Source organism: Symsagittifera roscoffensis, chromosome 1, assembly GCF_963678635.1.
Source record: "Symsagittifera roscoffensis chromosome 1, txSymRosc1.1, whole genome shotgun sequence".
In the NCBI taxonomy this organism is placed as follows: domain Eukaryota; kingdom Metazoa; phylum Xenacoelomorpha; order Acoela; family Convolutidae; genus Symsagittifera; species Symsagittifera roscoffensis.
This window is the reverse complement of record NC_087062.1, coordinates 33,096,354-33,124,001: the sequence shown is the minus strand read 5'-3', so window position 1 is coordinate 33,124,001 and position 27,648 is coordinate 33,096,354. Positions and strand designations below refer to the sequence as shown.

The window sequence follows — 27,648 nt, the reverse complement described above, 5'->3', positions numbered from 1 at the left end:
TCAAGCCCCTATTCGTTTTGCTTTTTTTTTTATTGTCTGAATAAGATAGTCCTCACTTTTGGAGCCAAATGTTGATTTTTGAGACAAAAAGCTTTTGCTCGCAGTTTTTGATCGCTTTTGTTTTACTTTCAAATATCGTTTGAAAGCAAGAAGAATTAAACTGCTAAAAATCATGAATATTTTATAGGTCAGCTTGAAAACTTGTTTGTCCTGAAACAAAAGCTCATTTTCCTGCTTTAAAATCCCAAAAAAATAGTTATTTGAAATTCAAAAAACAAACTGTACATCCTACAGACTGGCTCTGACTTAGTTGAGATTCGGACTAAAAAACGAAAGAAATGTCACAAAACATTGACGAACTCGGATATCGTAATGAAAATTTTGACGATTATGAATCGCTTGATGGCTTTGAAGAGAGTGATTTTACTAGTCGACCGACTAGTGCAACAAGCAGCATTTTCAATCAGGTACTTTATTGAAACTAATTGATGCGAATGTCTCAGAATTGATATAAATGACAAAGTTTGATGAAAAAAAACAAAAAAAACATTGGTAATCATCTCAACATAACTTGGAAAACTAATAAGTTGGACACTAATTTGGAAAATTAAAACAGTTCTTGTCTACATTTTCTTGATTATGCGCCTTTGGCGTCGTAAAACATTTGTTTTTTACCTTAGTTTGATTTAAAAAGTGTAAGTATTCAATTCTTACTATATTTCAAACTAACTATATTCTCGTGAATATATTGAAGCACTGAAAATATTTGAGGCCGTTGATGAGACACAAGTACAAATCGCAGCTGAAAACTCAGATGAAAACAGCACTGAACCGTTGGGAACTGCAGGAAAGCGCAACCCAGTAAAGGTATTTCCATTTTAACCAAAGTTGTTTCGCAATTCCGAAAGCAAGCAAAGAGCGTACGGCTTCTCTGTAAAAAAAAGCAATGGCTCCGACCAGTAACAGATTATATATGAGGAGGCAGATGGAATTATGAACAATTTTATTTCAAGTTAAATTTTTCTCGAGCTTTGCTCATATGCCGATGCAGATGTGATGTTAGAATTTTTCGAAACTTTTCAGGTAGTGCTTGTGTGTCATAAAAACAGACTTCTTTCGTTATGTAGCCGATAGACAATTTTTTGACAAAGTCCGCCCCCTCTGCTTCAAAAACTAGAGTGGCCCCGTGCTTAATCATTGGATAGAGGGAATCTAAGATAGCAGAGTAAATCTAATAAGTGGTGCAATCATATCCAAATTGAAAAGAAAGCTTTTCAAGGTGATGAAGTTTGTGGTGTACCTTGTGATTCTGGTGGCTGTGGGGACCCTCTGCATGTTCTCGGCCTTCATGTCCATCGGGACTCTGATGCACTCCAAGGACATCCCGGCGACCACGTACAAACTCATGAAACAAATTGGACCCCACACGAGACCTGGTTATCATTCAGAATAGTATTGCACGCGTGAAAACTTTATTTTGCATTATCTGTCGAACCAGCAATTGTTTCAGGGTGATCATTTAAGGATTTTATGTGTAATAAAAGAGTTCGGTAAAGTAATTTGTTCGATTTGCTTAAGTTGGTCGAGTCATTTTAAGTTTTAGGGAGAGTTCAGCTCAGATCGATATTACTTTTGAATATCCGTTTTCTATCAAGCACGCAAAAAACTCATGGGTAAAACTTAATGATTAATACGTTGAACAGGCGACGCGAAGCCCACTTTTTTGAGAAACTTAGTTATAATATTTTTAACGAAAAAAAATTGAGCAAAAGGGTGCAAAAATATAATTAGTTCGTCAGCTTCAAACTTTATTTTTTATAGTTAAATGCTTTTTGTGACTTTCCAATACAACAGATGCATAAAGCTAAAAAGGGGAAAACTCAGGAGCGGAAAACTTTTCAGGGAATTGCTTAGGAAAACCTAACTATAAAATTAAGAGAGATTAAGTAGATTCACGTTTACTTGTCCATAACCAGGTAAAAAAATTCTCAGTTTTTGTTCATGCATGCTGTTTTGAACTGATTGCATTTGAACACAAAGTTTTTTGCACGTTGCCTTAGTATTTTTAAAAATGGCTTTGTTAGAAATTTTTTTTATAAAATATGTTAATATTAACATTAACCGAAACAAAAACTGCGACAAAGAATAGAATTAAATATTTTGTTTTCTCGGGACGCAATCAATCGTCTTTTAAGAAATGCGAAACTTTTAGGTGAAACATTCCTATTTTAGGTGAATACTTTCTTTGAAAATTGCGGCTAAAAAATCGTTCAAATCGTTTTAGCATGTAGGCGGAAAGTAACTTGAAAATGATCAAACCAATGTTAAAAAAATGTTCAGGTGATATTTTTCTGCATCAAAAGCATGCTATCTGATAAGTGAGCACCCGTAGGCCTTAACTGATTGATAAAAATTCATAAACTCCTAAAAATTCAAAGCTTGAGCTCAAAGATTGCTCTTAAATTTTTCAAGTTAGTTGCAGCTTTTTGTGAATTGCTTTCCGATCTTCAGTGCCTTTCAACAACTTTTTTTCTCATTTTTTTTCTGATTTTGTTTCATAATCTTTAAATTTGCTCTAGCCTCACCAAATTTTGCGTATCTTCTAGTTCAATGTGCAATTAACATCTCGTTTAGCAGTTCACTCAATTAGCAGCTCTTAAATTTTTTCAGCTTCATCTGATTCCTTTGTTGCGCTTAATTGAGTAGTTTGAGTACTTTTTTCAAGTATCGATTCCTCAAGTTATGTCGACTATCTCCCGACTAAACCTAGATCCACCCAAGGGTAAAACTTAATGATTAATACGTTTTTGAACAGGCGACGCGAAGCCAACCTTCTATAGAGAAATTTATTTGTAATAGTTTTAACTGAAAAAGTTGAGTACAAGAGTTGAGCGCTAAAATATACTTTGTTTATGAGCCTCAAACCTTTTTTTTGTTTAAATGCTTTTTGTGACTTTACAATTACAACAGTTTTATATGAAATGCTTCCGGATCTTTAGTGCCTTTCAACAACTTGTTTTCTCATATCAATTCGTGTAATATTCTTCAAATTTGCTCTAGCCTCATCAAACTCTGCGTATCTAGAAGTTCAAAGTGCAATTATCATCTCTTGAATTTCTGAGCAGCTTCAAAAAATTCTCAGCTTTATCTGGGTCCATTGTTGCGCTTAGTTGGATAATTTGAGGATTTTATTTCAAGTATTGATCCCTCAAGTTATTTCGACTATCTCCCGGGATTTTTCCATTTTATGGCCATTGCGTTTCATCAACTGATTGGCAAGATTTTTCTGGTTAGAGTCTGAATTTTTTTATAATCAAAAAACTTTTAAGATGCCGTCTATTCGTTGTAGTTAACAAACTCATAATGATTCGACAACCACGCTTACTTTGAATTCAAAGCCGTTTTTTTGCAAACGATAAGTCGCTTGCTAACCGTAGACAACTTTCGGCTCAGCCATAGTTTTTTCTGCTGTATTTTTTTTCCAAAAAAAAGAAGAAATGTAAAATCACGGGGGATCAAAATTGTTATTTTTTAATCCTTTGCCACAGGCTAAAAAACTCGGTTTTGTTATTCTGTTCCGCATTTGAAACTAGTTAGGCGTAATTGCTTCAAGGAATTGGTTACATCTTTATCAATCGTCCGATCCTCAGTAGTTTCTAAACAAATATGACGCTTCGTTGTGACAAATTCAATTTCAAAAATAACGTTTAAAAAATTACAGCGCTGCGCACAAACCGACATATTTGAGTTGGGTTGGAAGGTCTAAAATTATATCTCGGAACGGAGCAGTTAGTCTTGATAGAAAACAAATCAGATCTTTGCACATCACTACTGTTTTTTACTTCCATTTTGTTAATCTTGCCGGTACAATACAAACACACGGTGGTGCAAGTATACGAAAAGTGGATGACGAACGGAAATTTCCAAAAAGTAACTCAACTACTGCCACTAGTTAGGTTGCTTTTTGGAATTTTCCTTTCATCATTCATTTTTGTAAGTTTACACCATCATGTGTTGGTACCAAACCGACTGAGTAAATCAAACGGAGGAAAACATAACAGTGTTCAAAAAAACTATGATATTGAGTTGGGACGGATGGTCTAACTCAAAGAATAATTTCAGATAAGGTACACCGTCTGCTCGTCACGCTATCTTATTTTCGGTCGGATAGATTCGTGCATCTTCTTAGTCTAATACCGATCTTAATCTTACTCTTATATCTCTTAGTCTCAATAGATCTAGAGTATACTGGTTTGTTACGAGTCGGTCTCTTGGAGAAAGCAACTAGGTTGTAAATTAAATTCAAAATGCTCTGGTGCTGAAATTACAAGAAATTTCAGCACTTACAAATAAGTGGGTTGTTACTTTGATGGAGTGTGATTGGTTAGTCTTTAATATTTTATAGGGTTAAAATATCTAAATTATAACCAATAATAAATTATAGTTTGGATCTGGTTCCATATTGGTAGAATATATTTCTTCTTAAAGCTCAATTTGAAAAAAAAAAAATTAAATGACTAAAGATGATTCCTAAAATTTTAAGTCAATGACAAGAAAAGCAGTAAGACTGCAATTGCCAGGTCAGCAATCAACACAAGTCAATTGAGCAACGCCTCAATCTTCTGCCGTTCTTAACCAATTGAGTTGTTTCCACTTCCCAAACAAGAAACAAAAAAACAGCAGAAAATATTTCTAAAACGAGAGTAGGTAGTTATTTAGTACATTGCACACAATTGGTCGAAAGGTTTTGATTCATGTCGAGAAGGTTTTTTTGAAAAAATCTATTTTCGTTTTTTTTGTTTGCAATCATTGTTTTGGGGCATGCAGATTATTACATACAAGTTTATTTTTTGTTGACTGCGACACCGAATTATTTTAACTGATTCTTATTTTCATCATCGAGATCCAAACCGTTCGTTTTCAGGTCAAAAATTAGAAAGACGCAAACAATTACAAAAGAAATAAATAAATTACATTGTGATTTGTGTTTTAAAGTTTAAGCCATCTCTCTGAGTTGAAAAACAAAAGTAGAAAAACAAAAACAAGCTGAATCATTATAAAAAAATGTTCATTTGATAGCACTATCAATCGATTTTTTTTTTAGTTTTTGACCCTCTATTACTTCGGCAAAAGCTCCCATTAAAATTATATTCGCAAAAATGTTAACGAAGCACCTCCTCGTAGCACCTCTTTGTCTGCTAGTTTCTTCCAGCAAAATTATTGATAACAAAAATGCTTCATCTGAAATCTTTCGGTTGCTGAATTACACATAAAGATCAAGAAATGTTTTTGTCTACGGAACCTTTAACCTGCATAGAAACAAGATAACTCTTCATTTGTACCGCAGAGTCGATTGAACAGCAAAAAAGGCACAGAATGTCAGAGTCAACAATAGAAAACGGAATTCACTACCTAAAGAAATCAGACAGGTCACATCTCGCAAAAAGTTTTTAAAAAAATGTAGACAAATGACATATCGCTCAAAAGTTATTAACCATCTAAATCAAAGGATTTAGGTGGGGGAACCCCTTTCTTAAGGATTCGATCCCGTGCCGACTCAATTTTGAGACTATTTTGAGATATCCATTTTTAGCTGACTCACCCTAAAATTATGCGCCAAATCATATTAATTTTGAGGAGGAGCGCTCGCCAAAAAAATACTCGTTTTTTTGGTCAAAATTTTCCAAAAAGTTCCTAAAAACGCCTTTTTGAAACATTTTTTCTAACATTTGCTTCCGGCACCAAAAATTTGGCCAAAATGGAGTCTTTATAGTGATTTACGAGAGCTCAAAAACCAATTTGCTCGACTTAAAAACCTACAAAAAGATGATTTCTTTGATCTCTAGCTGAAAACAATTAATGTTCGTTACCGGAATCATTGAATCCATAAATTTGTACAAAGTGGTACAAAACGTATGAAAAAATATCAGCTTGTCTTGTTGACTATACCTCCACCCGCTCTTTTGAAAAACCGCTTTTCCTTACAAGGTACAGAGTTAACATTTTTTTCTTCGCTGAATTATTTTTTTGACTTGGCAATTATTTCGTACTTACCATAGGTACCATAGGGGGGAGAACGAGAGTAGGTAACAAGATCCAGACATTTCTTACGTAAACTTAACATTTCTTACCTAAACTAAGAGCCACTTAGAATAGCGGTAAGGCGTTCACTTTGAAATAGTCAGATCATGTATTCGATCCCATGCCATGGGAATGATAGTGTGTGAGGACAAGCTCTCACTTGACCTCTCACTTCAGGTCTACCACAGCCTGACCAATTTTAGCTGCAATAGTGGTACCACGTGAAAGTTCTAGACGCAAAAAAGCGGCCTTGAGTCGCAAAAAAAAATTCGTTCAACAAAATAACACAGCCTGGTTCTAGGAACTTCTCGAGGGGGGGAGTCGGATTTTCAAAAATTTTTTTGAAAACTTAGTCGACCTTTTTTTTAGGTCGACCAAATTGATCTTGTGAGCTCTCCGAAACCATTATAAAGACCCAAATTTGACCAAGTTTTCTGCGCCGGAGGCAAATGTTTGAAAAAATGGGCCAAAAAGGTATTTTTAGAAACTTTTTGGAAAATTTTGACCAAAAAAAACGATTATTTTTTTGGCGAGCGCTCCCCCTCAAAAATAATTTTGGCGCCAAAGGCGCCTTTAGAAAAATTTTAAGTTCATTCAGCCGAAAGTTGATATTTCAAAATAGTACCAAGGGGGGAATCTTTGGGTCGGCTGGGGGTCGAATCCCTGGGGGGGGGGGGGGGGGCGTCCTCCCCCCCCCCCTAAATCCGCTACTGAAATGGACTATCCTCGAGAGGACTGTTAAAGTCTACTGATAGCCCCTCTGCGATTCGCAGGAACCACATTATTTATTCATTATTATAAAGTATTAAAGACCATCATGGAGTTATCTTTATGTTTAGAGCGTCCGTGCTCTCAACACAGAATAACTGATTTGCCCTGAAATTCCCTCGATCAAGGCGCATCTTGGATTTTTGCGAAAAATTGGATTTTTGAAAGCTTTTGTATTGGGTCAACCAACCTGATTTTCCTGTTCTCATAAGACATCAAAATGCCAATTATTCTTCAATTTAGGCACCGCAGGCAGATAATTGAGAAGATTTAGACTAGAAAAATGCATTTTTTCAGTCTGAATTTCTCAAGCTTATTGCACATTGGCACCTTGGTGCCTGCTCTAGAATTTTTTGACATTCGGTCAGCCAAAATTCGATGTTCTTGAATTATTGAACTGGGAGGGATTTGAATCTAAGAGGGCCTGAAAATGGAATATCGGATTACTTTGAGTCTGAAACCTTATCTGCAAGTGTAATAAATCTGTGATCCAGAAACTGATTTTCTAAACAAAAAGTGCCAGAAACTAGTTTTTTATCAACTGTTTCAGGCATCATTTTCATGACCAGGGGAATTAATCTGATCTCGTGTCGAGTTTTAAACTGGACCACATCTGATATAAATGCACAGTACAAGAGCAATAAAGCGTGCAACGTCAAGAGCTTCACTCTTCGTTTCTACGATCTAATTGAACCGGCGCTTGAGTCGCGATTGCACGCCATGTTGCGGACAGTGCGCGACAGCCACGGCGAGGTGACCCTGGTTCTGCTAAGCGGTCCCTCGGACTGGAGTAGCAAGCAGACAGTGTTCGCTCATGCGACTGTGCCTTCGAACCAACTGGGCGCATGGAGTATTATTCACCCTGACTACGAAGAAATGCACGACAGGTATCGTTTAGAAGAAAGGCCAAACTGTAGCTACCTATTTAATGGATCATTTCTTTATTAGCCTACTTCCAGTTTTGATTAAAAATTTCCGAGTACGAAAAGGGGTCTTAGAGTCGTGAACGACGCCAATTACAAACAAGGATAGCTCGTTGCTGTGCAAGTAGCACAGAATGTTGCGACCGCATTCATACAAAAAAAACCACAAAAACGGTTTTTTTCTTCAAATTAGTGTCGTGTTCAAAAATTGAATGACAAAATAGTGAAAAAAATTTAACTTTCCAAATTTTAAAATTTTTCGAAAACTTTTTTGCAAGAAAGCGCAAAATGAAGCTTGTAAAATTAGTTTTCCTTTCAACCTAGTTGACCTATTTTGATATAACGAGCATTAATCGCTCGCTCGCTGCACTCGCTCGAAAATTAGACTAAAACTCAAAAACTTCAAACCGTTGTTTATCAACAACACTGAACAGTTTTTTCAAAATTTTTAAAATGTCGATCGAATCACATCAAAAAGGACTGCATTAAGATATATATCAATCAGAATATTCCGATGATATTATGTGGAAAAGAAAAATTGAAAACACACCCGAATACAAAGTTCCTCCCCATTTTCAACGGTCAGAACAACAAATAAATTATCGTGAACACGAATAGGACATGTTGTGTCTCTAAACAGCCAAAACGTATAGATAATTAAGTAATTGGAAAAAATACACCGAAATTTTTGACTATATCTATAAACTATTCAAATTGTTTACGATCGCGCAAAAATAGTTCCCACTCCAGGACTAGGAGCAAAAAAATTTTCACTTGACTTCGCAAACTCCTCTTGACTGATTGCTTTTTTGCCTAAAAATAACCGATATTCATTAGCCAGTAGATAATAAAAAGATTGCTTCCGATAGGTTTGAGGTTGCTAAGTTCAGCGACCCTCATCCCAAATGGCAGCTGGCTCAGGAACTGCTGGATGGCATGTACTCCTTGAATCTGGTGTCTCATAGCTTTCGCACACTATTTTTAGTGAACAAAAACATGTTCATGAATTTCGGACAAGTGGACGCCATACGCTTCGAAATGGAGGTGAGAGCTTTTCAAGCAGTAGCTATGCTGTGTTTATGAAGTTTCGATTTTTAAAAATATATATACTTCAAACTTTTATATAGCAAGGTTTGCGCAGTTTTTCCCCACCCCGGCTCGAGGTTGTGGTTTTATGATCAGACAGTCGCGACCAAATTTTAGTATTTCCAGACTTTGCGGACCGAAGCATTGTGTCCGCGGGCATCGCAACCGAAGGAAAGTTAACCGCGATCGGCGCGAATGAAAAAAAGTTAGTCGCGGCTTTCGAAAATTTAGTCGCGATGGTCGAAGAACTAACCGCGGTAGGGTCAAAAAATTAGTCGCAGCGGTCAATAAAATAGTCGCGGCGGTCAAAAATTAGTCGAGGTGTTCGCAAAACTAGTCGCGGTGGTCGAAAATAGTCGCGGCGCTCAAAAATTTGTCGCGGGGCTCGAAAAATTAGTCGCGGTGGTCGAAGAAATGGTCGCGACCGGCGCAACCAAAGAAAAATAACCGCGATTGTCAAGACCAAAATCATTTATCATGAATTGGTGCAACTGAAAAAAAAACAAATCGGGAGAAAACGACCGGAGAAAAACGTTTCGAAAGAGTTCCATGCAGTTAAAACAATCGACCGAGGATTTTTTTAAACCAAGTTCATATAAATTGATTTGACTGTAAATCGTCACACTGTCAATCATCTGTCATTCCATCCGTGTTATCTAATTCCCTTGGTGTGACCTCTACTTCTCACTTTTGTGCTACACTTTGAAAGATTAATTTGGTTCATTTATTATCTGAAACTGGAACCTAAACTTTTTGAAACGGATTTTTATATGGCGCAGCCAACAGGCCCAAGTGGGGAAAAATCCACTTAGAATAACCGTATTTTGGCCTATGAAACGCAGCGAATTGCCTAAGTTCTGCGAATTCTGGTTTAATTGCTTTCAATTGGGTCTGGCCGCCAAACTCGGGATAAATCCTAGAAACTTCTACTCTTACGGCAACGCAGATTGCGGCAGTGCCAGGGGATTGGGACGGAAGGATCCGAATGGAGAGCGAACAGACGCTAGTTTTTAATTTTTATCTTTGCCTGGAGGAGAAATGCCGGGATGAATTTCACAAAAGACATCCGCATCTCGGTCTGGGGGCGACTAGATATCCACGGGTCCTTGACGCTATAGAAGCGGAATTTTACAGGAAACGAAACAAAACATTTGAAACTTTCCGACTACTGTCGAGATAGCAACATTTTAACGAGTCGCTCGAGCAATTCCATTCGGTGCTCAGCGTGTTGGCCGCAAGATGCAATTTCAGCACATTGGACGAAAGAAGGAATTTTTAGGGATATTTTCTTAGTCAGGATAAATAACCGTGAAGCCCAAAATGAAATATGCCGTTCAACGAAGAGGTGTACAAGATTGCTTTGTCTTACGAGCGGGTGGAAAATACGCTACAACTACTGGCGGAGGTTTTTTAGCAACGATGGGCGGTGGCCTGGAAATTGAGACCAAACCGGTCGGAATCACCCGAAGGGGATATCGGAATAATCGCCCACGCGTTAATGATCAGCGGGCGCGGTTTTCTCAGAGGCGAAATTAATCCAACCAGCATGAGATGCTACCACTGGGATCAACCAGGATTCACACCAATCGAAATGGCTAAATGCCCAGCGAAAAGGGTCACATGTAATTATTGCCGGAACACGAGACAGTATGAACGTACGGGCAGGGGGAGGCAAGCTAGCAATCGATGGCCTGGAGCAGTGAACATAATTCAGGATCACTTAGAGGGAACTTTTGACTACTCTGAAATACTGGAGAATCACTTGTCACAGCACGGAAGTTCCGTTGGTTGGGTAAGTAGATCCGAAGCCTCGCCTCGTTTTTGGGGTTCGGATAGCTCGGGTTTTTTTTGGTGATGTCATTTCGGTTGATGCAATGAACTAAAGGTCGCGGGAGTATAACTGCCCTTACGAACAAACGAGAAGACTACACGTCTATGGGTAGACAGCAGACCACCCATTTCAATATTCACCATCGGAGAGCTGAAAAACACATTTGGCGCGCGCAATTTAAGGTTGGAGGAACTAACACCGGAGGACAAAGAGTTTCGTGACAATGAAAACAACCCCCTAAAACTGATGGGAACGATGAACGTGAGGCTCGAGTCGAATGGCTGGGAAATGATGATAAGGATTCGAGTGATAGAAGGCTGCCGGCTCTCAATCAATGGACGGGACCTGATGGCCAATTTGAGACTCAATTAGTCCAACAGAAGCCAGAAGGGGCGGTGATGTCGATCGAGCATGAGATCATACTGAGCCCGTGGCAGGAAAACTTAAGTAAAAAATTTTCAAACCTCTTTCGTAGGGTAGGGAAAATTAGGAATTATAAAGCTTAGGCGATTTTTTTGAAAACCTAATTTGGTCCAACAGGAGAGACGACAGGGTGCCAATAACACTGCTAGAAAAAGTTGACGTCAAAATTTCGAAATTATTGAAGCAAGGACACATCGATTAATCAAATGAAAAAATTCACTTCGCCAATTATAATCACAGTTTAAGAGGCTCGGTCGGATAAACTAGCCCTACAAATCGAGAGAACTGACCAAACAAGTCCATAAGAATAAAAACCAAGTGCCGAACATCAAAAAATAATTGGACACATCCGGACAAACAATCAGCGAAAAAAAACCGTTGGTTATGTTTTTCAGCAAAGGATCTAACGTAAGCATATGGGCTACTCCCTCTCAGCAGTGCGGAAAGAGCGTTCAATGTAATTTTCACTAATGGGAAAAAAATCATTGTTTTAAAACGGAATTCTGCGGCTTAACAACAGGGCCCGCAGAAATTCAAATATCAATGGATAGCATCCTTTCGGAGTTCCCACAGGCGCACGCGTTTATAGACTATATACTAGAAGTCACGAAAGGTTCAGAAATTGATCATATCGGGACAGTAGAGAAAATGTACGGAAATTGTTTAAAGAAAACCGGTGTTTAAGACTGACAATGCAAGCTCGCACAAAAGAGTTGTGAATGGCTCGGCCACAAAATTATACCAACTGGTATGTCAACGGTGGTCAAGAAAACCGAGCCAAGCGAAGCGCTCTCGAATCGCCGCGCACCTTATCTCAAATAAAGTCGTTTATGGGCTCGATTCACAGCCTACACAAACACCTAACTGCCCTAGCTGAGACGTCCGCCCACTTCGCGCATTGGTAATTAGAAACAAACGATCACGGAGTGAAAATTTAATAGGCAAGTGGCTAACATAGTAGAGCTCAGAACCTTTCACCTACATAGAGATACGCGATTAATATGTGATGCAAGTCATAACGGCGCGGGGGCAGTTTTGGAGCAATTAGGTCCCGAGGTGTGGAGGCCTATCTCATTTGCATCGAGAAACTTACGCAAAACAGAAAAAAATACTCAACCAACAAGCTCGAAATGCTTGCAATTGTGTCGGGGGCAAAATTTTTCCGTAATTACGACTAATACCGAAAGTTTTATTTCATAACAGACCATAAAGGTTGAGTCTCCTCACTAAATGGAAACAACAAGAAAAAAAACTATGTTTAGTAGACTCAAAAGATGGTTAGAGCGACTAATCCCTTTTGAATTTCAAGTAGAACACAAACCGGGGGCTAAAAATGGTTTGGCCGATTATTTATCTCGAAGTCCGAACGGCGATAGAATATCGGTAAGAAGTTTTGATAGCATGTTCACCGTAGTCAAGATCAACAAAAAACGTCACGTCTTGCGATACGATCAATCGAATTTCATCACAGAACCCGTAATTACGTCATCCAAAGCAAAACCATCCATTAAAATAACAAAAAAGCAAATATTCGGTCACGAACCTGCCGCACGAGGGCGTTGTATCATGCAATTGCAAATCAGCCAATGATAGAGAAAATAGTTGCATAAACCAACGGTCAAGTAAAACGGAAGCAAATTTATTTGGGGCTATCAGTCAATCAAAATCAAGTTGTTCAAAATTATAAGGGTCAAACACAGAAAAAAATGATAAAAATTCTTCGATATCAGAATGGTTTTTAAAAAGACATTTTAGTTTACATAGTAGAGATGACAAAATTGAAGAGATAACAACAACATCTAATCTAGAAGCAATTATCAAGGAATAACGGTTGATAAAAACGATTACAGTAGTTTTTTTACCTTTCGCATAGAAGAAACTGTTCCACCGGTTGATCACAACATTTTGTCAAATCCCTTGTTCGAAGGGGATACAAGACTGTCAATAAATTTATTTCGTTTTCAAAGTTTTTCAATTCACAGTTCATAGAATCGAATTATATATCCGACCCCCAGCTTACTGTCATCCAATATATGATAAAGGAGACAGACCCAAACATACATTGCAAAACACATGCCATGAATCGTTACTACGAGCAATTCGTTAAAGAATGTCGTTTGTGAGCACGTCGTTTGGACTATTGGTAAACTAGTGATTCCAATTAGTTTAACTACTGCTATTAACAATCGATTTCATCATTATCATCAAACATGTTTTAAGCCGCCAAAGACATTTGGCACTACTACATATGTCGATCGATCGCGATTATTGCCAAAATTATGCAAAGTGTTTAGCTTCTGGTAATAACTTCAAATCTAAAATACAAAAAAGTAAGGTAGGAAAAACAAACAAACCAAAAGAGGCTAATAAGTTTATTCAACTCGGTTGTTGGAGACCGATTAATTACCTAAATGAATCGAAAAAATATGTTCTTGTGGCGGTTGAGCGTTTTCAGATGGCCATCGGTAATGGTGTGCGGAAAAAACCGACCGGATAAAAAATAAGAGTTTTTAAGAACGTACATAGTATTCATAGAGTGCTTTGAATTTCATGTCCAATGATGTTAAGGCCTCTTGTAAAACCGAAGTGATCGAGATTTAAAATATCGCCGGTCAATAAACATCGTGTCATCGGATGTGTAAAACGGACAGTAGGTAGTCTAAAAAACTCGATCTTCACGTATGCTAGAGAGAAAAACCACGAACCATTGGAAAAAATGGTTGAAAGAGCCCTTGGGGCGTTGCGATTTTCAAATAATTCTACAACTAAGTTGACACCATTCGAGGCAAACGATAGGTGCGAAGCAAATACGGCTCCCAGAAACCTCACAAAAAACATCCTTGCAACATCTAGGTTGCTCAAGAAAAATAAAAGAGAAATCTGCATGTTTAGATAACAAGTATCCGGCGGATTGCAGGACTTGTCATATCCGGCGGATACGAACTGGGGTGTGCGCTCGGATCTTGTGTACGATGTAAAAAGCCGTAAACATCTACGGAAACTTACGGAGTGACAAAAACTTGACCAGCAAGATGAACCGAGGGTTGGCATATGGAAAACGAGGAACTGCAGACTTGTCATCACGCCAACCATACCAACGAACTGGATAAAAAGCCTCCACAGGTAAAGAAAATGAAATTCCAAAGTGAAATCAGATAGAGCGCATACATTTATCTAAGAAAGTGGCGTTGTTCTTAGGAAGTCGGCGGTCGCAGTATCGAAAAACGCAAGCAGCAAAAAGAAACCACCCGTGGGAATGTCTCAGCCACCCACATCATGGGTTCTGAGTCAATAGTCGTTAAATAACCGAATACGAAAACGCTGAAACAACGAGCCAACGATTTGAACCGGTGAGCGAATCGAAGAAGGAAGACGCAAGTGAAAAAATTTTCCTTGGCAACAACAAGAACGACCACTAGACCCAGTATTACAATTCAACCACATCCAACCCCAAAGCACGGGGAACCGAACCGGCGGCGCAAATCGAACCAACGGATCACAACATGCCTAGCCAAACAGATCGTGGCGAACAAGTGGGCACAGCGAGCACGGCGATCACGCTTAAGGATATCACGAACAAATCGGCGGACACAAAAAAGCGCGTACGTAAGCAACGATTGGTATCATATACCAGCCAAAATTCAAACAGCAGCCAAAATGAGACGGCGCCCGCAGAAGTGGGCTCAAGCGTACTGCGCTAACCAAAATGGGCGGGGTCATGAATGACCATATTTCAAGAAAAAACTATCAAGGGGGAGCGTGAAAAAGGACCGGAGCGAACAACGTTAAAGCCCAGGGAGAGAACTGGTCGTATCAAAACTCGTCCAAAAGCTTGATGTTGGCACCGATAGTTTGCGGTAATTTTAGTTCTGTTCAAATCATCCTATTTGTCAATAAGTTATCTTTCAATTCATCCGAGTGTTTAAGTTTTGACACAAATCAACTTCATATCTGTACAATCTTCCATCATTTCAGTATTCACAATTTTTTTTTACTCGAGCGGAAATGATATAGAGTGCTATTTCTGTTCAGATAAGTTCATTTGTCTGTAAACCATCACACTGTCAACCATCTGTCATTTTATCGGAGCTAATTAAATACCGGCAGGTACCGGCCAACGGCGTCGTCTGTCACCCTTGCTGTGACCTCTTATCTCACTCTTTTGCTATACTTTGAAAAATTAGGTTGTTTCAATTATTATCTGAAGTCGGAATCATACTTATTGAAACGGATTTTCAATTTGAGTAAAGTTCGATTAATTTGGACTTTCTCGACTTTATCGACCGACATTTTTTGAAAACTTGTTGGTTCGACCCCTCATAGATATGTTTTGTCTTTCTCGACAAAAAATGGGTAGGTTTCGACTGTCTCGACTTTCTCGACGAACAAAAAATTCCAAAATTTATTTGATATATCAAAGATCTTTTTTCAAACGGCGTGCCTAACTATGTGATGGGTAATGATTATATCAACTCCTAGATCACAAAAATTGGTCCGCGATTTAAAACCCTGTTCGGACTATGGATTTTCGGTCGCGGAATTAACAGTAGAAAAATTATTCGCGGACCTCGACCCGGGACATAGCTTTGTGCATTTGACGAAATTGTCATCCCTACAGCTTAAGTTAACTTGGTTGATTTAGAGTGAATTTGGAATTTTAAATCAATTGAAATTATTTGTTTAACTATCCAGTCGGTCAAAAGTGGGAGCAGTAGAAAAAAGCACCAAATGGTCCACATTTAGTTAATCGAATGGTTAATCTACACTAGTTTAAACTCTGTCTTGATAGAATTCTCTGATGACAATGAACAAGACAGACCTGGACCAGCAGCTCCTTAGAAAACATCCAGGCACCGATTTGTCTCAAGTGAAGCACCTGGAGACACTCTATCAATGGAAGGACGACTTCTTCATGCAAGGGGACTCGTGAGTCATTACATTTTAAACATGGTTTAAGTTTTTACTTAAATTTACGAGCTTCTTGTTTTTATTGAAAAAAATATTGCTCTAAGCTCAAGCATATTATAGCTCTTATAATATTTTCTTTTGAGTTCAGGGCCTTGATTTTCAAAAAACGTTGAAGCTCTATGGCCTTTTCTAGTGATTTTTTTCTATGACTTAAATTGAATTATTTAGATCAATCGTAGAATCCTCCTCCCCTCCAATCGATTTAAGAGGGAAAGAAGTATGGACTTTTCATAAGCTATGGATTTCAGTTTAGCCTAAAATCATTCAAAATTAACCGCACCACTAAAGAAACTGAATTAAAACAGTAATTTGTTCAACAGCATACAAATACAATAGCGCATAAAAAATTTTAAAAGCATTTTTCTGCGCGTTTGTATAAAATGCATATTTTACACGGAACTTTTTTTCAGAAATAAAATATGCTTGGGGAAAGCATTATAAGGTAGGTCACTCAGGGGAAGGGGGGATATCAAAGGTTGATAAAATTATTTATACGAATTATAATAAATTACTTTCGCAAGGATAACAAGACTGCTCGTATCGTGAAAAATTTTGAATATTCCGTCTTTGCAAACCAATCACTTTTAAAAGCGAAAAATGGTTCTGTTTCTTATCTAGCCATGCGTCATTAGCTTGCCTACAGTTCAGTTTGAATTTTTTTCTCAGTCAAATCAAATTGCCAGTTACGCTAAGCGTTGATTTAAAAACATAAAATCTTGCCCTATTGGAACCAGTTTAAAACAAGTAATTATAACCTATACTATTATTGATAAGATATTTCTGTAAAAAATTAGAAGTAAGCAATCATGATCAATGACTAACACTTTCAGGACTAACACTTACTTTATAGTTTCAGCCAGAGAAGAATAAATTTAATTTAGCAAACAGTTGCTCAGATTTGATTTGGTATCGGACTAAGAAGTTGCACAAAAATAAGATAGCCTGACGAACAGATGGTGTAATTTATTTGAAATTATTTTATGAGAAAGCCACCCCAGACTTAAACGCATCTCGTTAAATGACCAGTGAAAAGGTAAAATGAAAACAAAGCAAAAATATTTTAAATTTTAGAAACATTTCTTATTCAATACTCTAACTTTTCGCTATAAATTCCATAATATCCGAAATTACTCTATGAGAAAGCCTCTCCGGACTTAAATTCATCTGGTGCGACCAGTGAAAAGATAAAATAAAAACCAAGCAAAAATTTTAAAAAAAATAGAATAATTTCTTATTCAATACTCTAACTATCGCTAGAGCTTCTATAAGGGTAATAAAATTCATACGTAGCAAGAAATAAATGCTGTAATTTACCAAAATGAAGTTTTAAATTGAATAAAATTGAAAATAACTTAAATACATTAGCCTTTTTAAGTGAGCTCAGTTTTGTACTTTTTCCTGTCATTGGTGTCATTGTTTAAATCGCCCACTTTTCCTGGAATTTTTTCCACACAACTCAACGTAACTCGCGCCACTGTAGAATTGTTTTAGAAATGAACATTTAGTTTGACAAGCTAATTGATAACAACTTTAACTTCTTTTCACGCGTCTTATAACTTTGCCTTAACCCGGTTGGAAGCAATTAAAACCAAGCTTAAACTAACCAACGCAGCTTACTAATACCACAAATTCAACGCATGTATAAAAAAATTTCACGGTGCCCAAACCAGATTAAACCTGGATGAATAATTCTTTTGAAACTCCAATCGACGTTTTATTAGGGCCACATCAAACAAAAAAAACAACAAAAAAATTAACGCAAACCAAAAATAATTTTTTTTTTGTAAAAAGACACAACTAATTAACAAAAAACAAAACACTTGATATAAAGAACAAAAGAGGTTAAACATGAAAAGAGACTCTTCTCAAAGAGACAACAAAAATACACACTCCTCTGGCCTCACCCACCAGAACGAAGTCGCTCGAAGTACATGTGCCCACTGTTTGCTAAGACCCCCACCCTTTATTTTTGATAAGAGTAGTTCTAGGGTTCGCAACTTTTCAAATTCAAAATAACCAAATTACTAAAAACCTTTTGCGAAAACAATTAACAAAGATCAGAACTAAAACTGACATCACTAGCCAGGTGCAAATATTTATGTAAATATATAAATTGCGAAAATAACTAATAAAAAATCATAACTAAGAAATGACTTCACTAACAAGATGTAGATATATAAATGCATTATAAAATATTTATCAGATCAAAGAAAGGAGCAGCAAAAAGGAGATGAAAACTCGACGAAATTCCGACTAAGGAATGGCAAATCTTTTGGTTTTGCTTGCCGCAGTCCCAAGCCTCACATGATGTAAAATTTGGAGCCAGTGTCTCTGCAAAGGTACCCATTGAACAAGAACAACGGCGAACTCGATATTCAGCTCAGATATAAGGATCCTAGTCACAAACCCTATCTGACTATTCGATGAATAGTTGAGAATGCACGTAGTCTTGCTCTACTTAAAGAAATTGTCTCGTCACTATTTAAATCTTCAACCTTGACACGAGCACCAGAAACATCTACGATGCACGCAATTTATTCCCAGAACATGAGCAACTGTTCTTCTTCTTTCTCTACGGAGCAACTTTTTCCACAACAAGAGCAATTGTCTCTCTTCTCTTCACTCCTTTAAGGAATCTACTCGAAAGAATATTCTCCATCCACCCTTCACAAGAAGAGATCTTAAAAACTTAGAACTCTCTAAGCCCCGGATGGGTGGAACCAGTTTAAAACAAGTATTAATAACCAGTTATATTGTTCATGAATTTTCTCTTTAAAGTACTTAGAAATAACCAATGACGATCCATGGCTATCACTTACAATAAATTGTAAGGCTGCAACTATTTATAGTTTCAGCCAGAGAAGAATAAAGTTAACTTAGCAAACATTTGCGTTTCCTAAGTTCTTCTTTTAGAATCTAAACATCGCAATAATAGCAGTATAGTCTAGATCCAATGAGACAAGGAGATATAAGAGTAAGATTAGGATTGTTATTAGACTAAGAAGTTGCACGAATATATCCGGCCGAAAATAAGATCAGTGAGGAACATACGGTTTAACTTATCCGAAATTACTTTAGGAGAAAACCACCCCGGACTTTAACTCAGTACTTCAATTTAAACCCTTGAATTCATTTTTTTGTCTTTCAAAACCTGCATTTAAATCCCCAAAAGCTTAATTTCCTGAGCATATAATACTTGTTTATTATTTTGTGGTACCAAATTCAGTTCCCAAAATTGCAATCACAAATTTTTTTCTGTGATTTTTCATCATAGTCAAAGACGGGAAAATCAGGTTCGAAATTTCGCCCAGTTCTTGGTAACTTTTTTAAACAGTACTCTAAACCAAGTTTAACCCAAAAATCAAGTTATCAGTTTTAAATCGATTAACGCATATCAGCTTAAACTACTATTTTTGAAAATGTTTTGAAGTTTTCAATATTTTCTGGATGCAAAGTAAAAAAATCTTACTGGAATTCGAGCCAGCTGCTTTTCGTTCTTTGGTAAAAAAAAACTTCCCTTACACTTGTTTATCTTAATTTTCTTCTACGTTTGTCCCAGAGCATCACGAAAAACGTATCCAAACACATCCTAAAATTTTCTACTATTCCAGAAGTTGTTTCAAAATTTTTACCTGCTCCCCCTGGTTTCGCAATCGGAGTACCCCGTAATTTTGCATTTAAGAAGTCCCTTAGCGTCCTCACCTCGCTGTCTTCTAGCGGTTTAGCCCAAAAATTTGCTGTTATTTTGGTATGCAAAATTGTGGCTATCGGCTGGTCACCTTGTATGTATGATATGATGTTTTTGTGGAAACAATTCGAAAAAACTGAGCAAAATAATTAGGAAATGCTCTGATTTGAGGTTCAAATTATTTCAAAGCATAATTGCTTTTGATGTAAATGATTTCAAAACGTAAGTGAACTCTTTTTTTTCGGGATGCTCACTCTATGTTTTAAAAATGTTACCCAATTTTGGTTTGTTTTGACCGTCTCGACTAATTTTGCGTATGCTTCAACGTCTCGTTAATTCAGACTCGTTTGATTTTCTCTACTACCAAGAAGCGCTCAATTTTGCTCGAAACAACCGAGATATGTTTCGATTGTGTCGACCGAAATCGGACATCTTTCAACTTCCATTTAAAATGACTTATCCAAAATCAAAATTTTTATTTATATTTTTCGAGTGGCATCTCTGGCTGAACTGACTTTGACTTTACCGCGAGACATTTGTGCTCAAAGCATATATCGATCGTTCTCGAGATAATTTTCGACCGAACTCGACCAATCTATGGTATGTTTCAACTGTGCTCGAGGTACGTTTCGACCGTTCTACCGTGCTGGACCGAAATTAGATATTCTTTGACTGTGCTCGAGGTTTGTTTCGAGTTTGTGGCCAACCCAATCTCTGTCTTGACTTTTTCTTTCTAATCGAGCCCTGCCTTTTTCTGGCTTTGAAAGACGGAACATAAAATGAGCTCCTCGATGGGATGGTATCAAGTTTTTTCAGATGGTATGAAAAAATTCAATCGAAAACTATTGTTTTGAGAGTCGAATTTATCTGAACAACCTCGAGTGTTAACATTCTATTTGTTTTTGTAATCAGCTACAAAAAGCTTTTGGCAACAATATACACCCATTAGTTTCAAATTACAGTCTTTTAAAAAAGAAATCAAATATATGAAAAGTATTTGGATCATTGCAGATAGTTTTGAAACGCCTCTTATCATATTAAATGATGCTTATAATTGATAACTATCAGCAGGTGAAACTTGGATCATATATTTTAGTACCAACTTGTTTACAATTTGCAAAATTTGAGAAAAAAATGTGCCAGTAATTTTTGACTGAAAGATCTGTTACAAAGGATCTGAAGGATTTGTTACAAAATTAGTTTGATCAATTCGTATTTTCCAAGAATAAGTTAGTCCTAAAAGTGGGAGCAAAAACTTGTATTTGATGCGTTGAGCACTTCTAAATCCATTGTATGGAAATTAAAAGGAAATGCGATAAAATGAATCTTATTACAACGACTCATAACTGCCAAGTGAAAGTTTTTTGCCAACGACCAAATGGCTCATTTTTTTCCCAAAGTGTAAATAGTCTTGCTGGCGTGGAACAACTAGCTAAAGTTGCAGCCAAAAAACAGATCAGTTAAAACCGGCCAAGACCTCACAACTATCCTCAAGCAGTTCAAAAAACCTCCATTACTGGGCGCCATATTGGTGTTCAACTAAATACCAATTCAACTCCTGGTATTTCGAGGAGATGGTCAGAGAGGAATTTATTGCCAGAAATATTGAATCTTGATAATCAGGCCTCGAAGAAATTAAATATTGAAAATGAATCAGAAGCACTCAATATAGAAAAAACAGTAACAGAAGAAGCTAACATATAAATTCAATCAACTTGACTGAAGTCTTATTTTTTTTGAAATGGAGAGAAATGTAGAAGAACGTCATATGGGCGACTTAAAAGACAGTTTTTTGTATTTTTCAAATATAAGGTCCCTCAGATGCCATCATGACCAACTCGTTATAGATATTAATCAGTTAGAACAAAAACCTTTGATTATTGCGCTATGCGAAACCTGGCTGTGTGATAATGATTATCTGAACCACTATCATCTTGATGGCTACCATCCCTTAATTTCTAAACACCGGAAATATCAACGAGGTGGGGGATGTGCGTTTTATGTGCGCAACGATGTGAATTTTCAGTTAAACAGTGTAGAGGTTAGGTTTGAATGCATCAACATATATATCGTGTATAAATCAGTCAAGAATAATCATAATAATTTCCGTTGTCTATAAACCCCCACAGAGCAAAAATGAGGTTTTTTTAATCACTTTGAGAATTACCTTCTGTACTTAAATGCTTTGAAAACTAATTTTTTTGTTTGTGGAGATTTTAATATCGACACTTTAGATTGCAAGCCAATTTCCAAATCTTATATTAATCTAATTAAAAGCTGTGGTGCTCATATTTTGAATAAAGATCCAACTCGCATTACTCCAACATCGAGTAAATGATTTGATCATTTAATTGCTAATTTCGACGCCAACGTAAAAACACTGGATTCAACTATTTCTGATCATTTTCCCGTAATTATATCAGGTTACGTGAATTTTGATCCGCAAGAAAAGCAAGATTACTGCTATAGAAATCTTAAAAATCTTTACCGTGACAATAATATTTATAAATATTTGTTCCTCTCAGAAAACAAATTGTCAAAATTTTATAAGCTTAGTGATCCCAATGAGAAATTATGTCTGTTAGTTGAATCCATAGTTTCATCAGTTGATCGTTTTGCTCCCTTAGAAAAATCGAAATCCCAAAAACAGTGATGGGTTACCGATTCAACCAAAAAGATCCTCAAAAACCGCGATCGATTTTTCAAAAAGTGGTTACAAAATCCTACTGAATTGAATAAACTGAAAAATTCTCAAGCTAGAAATTTAGCAACCAAGGTAATAAGAAATGAAAAAAGAGTTTATCACGACAAAAAAGTTGGAAATGGTAGAAATTCGAAAACGCTGTTCCAGGCCTTCAATGAATTTTGCAAAGAAAACTCCAAAAACACGAGTCTTTTTGCTGCTGATGTTTTTAATGAATTTTTTGCCTCAATTGGCGAGAAACTGAGAAATCCTGAGTTTGATTACAAACAAGCGTTGGGTTATGTAGATCGCATCGAAAAATCAATGATTTTTTTATGAAATTACCCACAAGGAAATTGAAAATGCCATATATATGTTGAAAAATAAAGGTTCAAATTGTCATGATGACATAAATAACAAAATTATAAAATTATCGCTCCCTGTCATTTCTGTAAGAATTTGCAGCTTTTTCAACCAATGTGTTGAGAGTGGTTATTTTCCTCAAGGCTTAAAAGTTGCAAAAGTTATTCCCCTTTTCAAGGGAAGTTTAAAAGAATTTTTGGAAAATTATAGACCTATTAGTTTACTCAGTTCACTCAGCAAAATTTTCGAAAGGATAATATTCAATAGAATGTATAACTTTGCTAACAAGCAGAAGATTCTTTATAAAAAACAATTTGGACTTCAAAAGAAAAAATCATGCGTGGATGCATTAATCGAATTCACCGAATTTATTAGAGAGGGATGGGACAAAAAATTGGTTAGTCAATCATGCCTTGTTGATCTCAAAAAAGCATTTGATACCATAAATCAAGATCTTCTTTTGGCAAAATTGGAAAAACACGGCTTTAGAGGCCGGATTTTTTGTCTTCTGAAAAATTACTTTGCAAACCGGTTTCAATTTGTTCAAACTGATAATAAAATATCTTCTAGTCGCTCTATGTCATGTGGAGTACCACAAGGGTCAGTTTTAGGTCCGTTTTTGTTTTTAATATATATAAATGATCTTCCGAAAATTGCTGAAGGATCTGAGGTTGTTCTATTTGCTGATGATACTACAAAATGCAATGCAGAAAAAAATTGTTGCGATAACTTTGATAGTTCGTTAAATAAAGTGGATAGATGGTTCAAAACGAATGGGCTTTGTGTCAATCCTGTTAAAACTCAAATAATGAAATTTGGTTAAAACTTTTCAAAAGATTACTTTGCTTTTGGTACTACAGTTCAAATTACAAATGTGTGTAAATATTTAGGCATTTTTGTTGATAAGAAACTTACTTTCAAATTTCACATTGAACATGTGTGCAAAAAGTTAACTAAATTTTGTGGCATTGTATGGAAAGCTAGGTATGTTTTTTCTAAACAGCAGATGCTTCGCTTCTACAAAGCATATGTAAATTCTACAATCACTTATGGAATTTTAATATACGGCAATACATCCCAATCTCACCTTACCGAGATGATGAAACTACAAAAAAGAATCTTGAGAGCAATTTTTTTCAAACGTAGATATGAATCAATTAAAGAAATTATGGACGAAAACAAATTGCTTACTGTTTTTGATTAATAGTTTTTTGAGATGTTTAAGTACTTGCTTATGGAATTGCGATTGGACAGAAAAAATGGTTTTCTGTCTCAGATTTACTCCCAAAAAAGTGGACCATGTACCAGGAGCAAAGCGAAAGGCTTAATTAAAGTTGCAAAATTTTCTACTACCGCTAAACAGAGATCGCTTACAGTTAGAATTGTGCAGGCTTTTAACTATTTAAAGCAAAATGTCATGATACCTGTTAATATACATGAAATGTCAGAAGTTAGTTGTTTGAGACTCTATAAACAGTTTTTTCAAATTTAACTAAACGACAATCAAGACTTCTATAAACTGTTTTTTAATTTCAGCCCTTAATTTAATTTGTTTGTTGAGTTGATGCTGGCTGTCTTCTTTTTACTCTCCAGGATATCCTACTCGATGAGCAGTACTGCTCTTTAGGATCTCCCTCCAGGCATAATATATTGCTTTTGGCATTGTATATGTAGCTGGTAAAGTAATTCAAATTTCAAATTGTACGAATTCCAGATCTTTGTTCAGTATTGTAAGATCATTGTTATCGTTGCGTTTGAAACATACATTTTATTTTTTTTTGCAGTCAAAGAGTTTTAATAATTTTTTATTTATTGTAACCTATTACTAATGTCAAAAACAGACTAAAAACTGAAGAAATTCAAAGATAACTGCAATAATTTGAGATCGATTTCATTTTTCCAGTCTGTGGGCAGTTTCTGCTTGGGCAATTGTGACGGTGTTCGCCAGTGCTCTACTCATGATAGAAAGGGGGTACTATAACCTAGACAAGGCATGGGATCAAGCCAAACCCAAGATGGCAAAAACAACACCACCCGAAGATAAAGAAGTTCTTGTCGGATCAGAACCAAAATTAAACAAAGACAGTAAAAATTTGTAAAAATCTCCCTGGTCTGTGGTATTTTCAGCTTGTTGCTATAAACATTCGGGTTTGAAATAAAGTTGCAAAACGAAGATTTTCATTATATATCGGAAGCATTTCTCCGAATCTTTCGAAGTGGAATACTCTCAACAAAAGCAACTATCGCTTGCCATTCGTTTGGAAATGCCCTAATAAGAAACTCCAGATGAACAAAAAAAGTATTTTTTGGTTTGTAAAACGAATGCCGACGGATTTTGTGCAAACGTTTAAGGACTTTAACTTATGCATCCGATACCAAAAGTCTTACATTTTCATGCGAAATTTAGTCGAAAATATTTGAAAACTGAATTGAACATTGCTCGAAAATAAATCAGATTTCAGTATTCTAAAATTTGGAAAGAAAGTGAACATTTCCAGGGACTGGAGCATTGATATTGGCCGAATATAAAAATGGCTGAATCATGCAAAGTTTTCAATTGTCACTGACCGCCGAATTGGAACAAAATTTATATTTCAAGGGTTTTGTTATAAAAGAAGCAAAATAAAGCTTCATTTAATTCATTTTAATTGAATGGCAATTGCTTCTTTCTAAAAATTGACTTTCGGCTAATTTTGTTTTCGGTCTTTCGCTCACAAGTTTTTTCGCTCAATCGGTCCTTCACGCATGAGAATAGCCCCCCCTCATATCGCCACCTCGTTGAGTTAACTTCGCCAGAGTTTTGCTTACCAAAAGCCCGATTTGCATTAAAAACACTCTTTCCTAGTAAAAGACGTTTTTAAAGTTTTAAACGTTATTAACTTTTATTACGGTAAAAGCTTATAAACATTGATTAGTGTACTAAACAATGAACTAACGTCTCTGCCTTGAGAATGGAGAGGCAGAAACGTAAACACTTCACCGAAGCAAATAACACAAAAAAAACGTTGTTTTTTTTTCATTTCAAATTGCGTTTGTTTTTTACGCAAAATTTTTTTTACTAAAGGCGGCTTATCCACACAGGAAAGGACAAACATACGAGCTCTTCAGCTCTTTACGGATAACCGCTATTGTGCGCTATCTACACGCATTTTTTGGTTATTTTTTTGGCCGGAAAAGGTTGCCTCACCCTCAAGCAGCGAGCACGGATCATGATAGGCCGACTTTCGACACGAAAGTAACGGAATACTTGTGCTCGGGGTGGGTTTTTTCCTTCAGACAAATTTCCACTTTTTAACCTGCCATTTTTGACAGAATTTTTAAAATCATTCGAAGGGTATTGTTGTCCTGAGCTCAAATTTGAAAAAAAAAAATTGCCTGTGATCAGTTTTCGTAATGTTATGAGGAGTTAAAGATTGCCATTTCGGCTAATTTGGGACCATTAATGCGCGATATATTTCGAGCTATCAACGCGTAAGCGGAGAATTAATCCGTCTTAGAAATTGTTCCAAATTGGTTGAAAGAAGCTTGTTTGTCATAATTGATTTGTTACAAGGAGCGAAATCCATCCTTTTATACTTTATATGGCATGTGGGAGATGATTTTCATTGAAAAAAAAATCAAATTTTAGAAGAAAAAGAACTTCATTTTGTCTTTTGAAATTTAACTTTTTAATGTTATTACATAATTCTTAAAAAACAGTCGGAACATTCGGGGGTTCGCCTTGATACGAGCAGTCTTGCTTTCTTATGAAGTTCAATTTCAAACGCTGTTAAGAATGAAAAGGCTGCTCGTATCGGTAAAAACCCTGATTTATCCGACTACCCTTTAACTGGTCTCTAATAGATTTTGTTAGGTTAAATATTGGCAAAACTGTTAAGTTTATGCTTATAAAACCAAAGTGTAATTGTTAAAATTTGAGTCGTGTATGGAATTTTAAAGACCAATTACCTTATAGCCTCATTTCGTTTTGAACAATTTGTAGTGTGGGATATTTATTCACGTTCCGTATTTATCCATTAACTTTTTTCTGGATTTTACCAATGTTTTCTGTCAAACAAAGAAAACAAGAATAGCCGGTTGCTGTAAAAAGAAAATGTGAAAAGACATCAAATCAGAAAAACTATACAATTTCAACTCACTTTTTATGAAAATTCATCAAAAAGGGAATAAAACTTTATAATACTTTTTCAAAAAGGGCTTTTGAGGTAGACGAAGAGAACCGCGATTCAGACAAAAAAAATTAGTTTTAAATCAAACAAAACTGCTCGTATCAAGGCGAAGCCCTGAATGTTCCGACTGCCTTTTAAGGTTTATGGGGCAGTAGTAACATAAAAAATGTTAAATGTAATAAAATAAAATGAAAAAAAAATTCTTGAAATTTGACTTTTTTTTACGAAATCATCTCCCCACACGCCATTTAAGATACAAAAGAATCAATTCGCTCATTGTAGCAAATCAATTATGGCAAATAGCTTCTTTAAACCAACGACGGATTAGCTCTCCGCTTACACGTTAATAGCGCGAAATATATCGAGCGTTAATTGTCCCAAATTGGCCGAAATGGCAATCTTTAAACCCCCATAACTTTACGAAAAATGATCAAAGGTGAGATATTTTTTCAAAGTTAAGCTCAAGGCAACAATAGCTTTTGAATGACAAAAAAATTCTGTCAAAAATGGCTGGTTAAAAAGTCGAAATTTGTCTGAAGAAAAGACCCACCCGAGCACAAATATTCCGTAACTTTCGTATCGAAAGTCGGAACAATAACATCAGATTTGTTGTCGTTCATCTGGTAAATTCTAATCGGAATGTATGGGGGTGATTTTAATCTATT

At 36.3% G+C, this 27,648-nt stretch overlaps 1 protein-coding gene across 1 annotated transcript; it reads left to right on the top strand.

Annotated features, from left to right (window-relative positions):
• The first annotated feature begins 202 nt into the window (after window positions 1-202).
• Window positions 203-24,913, top strand: LOC134856856 (uncharacterized). The gene is made up of 7 exons (XM_063873151.1): window positions 203-467; window positions 772-867; window positions 1,280-1,436; window positions 7,400-7,736; window positions 8,642-8,816; window positions 15,902-16,038; window positions 24,718-24,913. The coding sequence occupies exons 1-7, from the start codon at window positions 339-341 to the stop codon at window positions 24,911-24,913; spliced, it is 1,227 nt and encodes a 408-aa protein (XP_063729221.1). The 5' UTR covers window positions 203-338.
• Window positions 24,914-27,648: the final 2,735 nt, after the last annotated feature.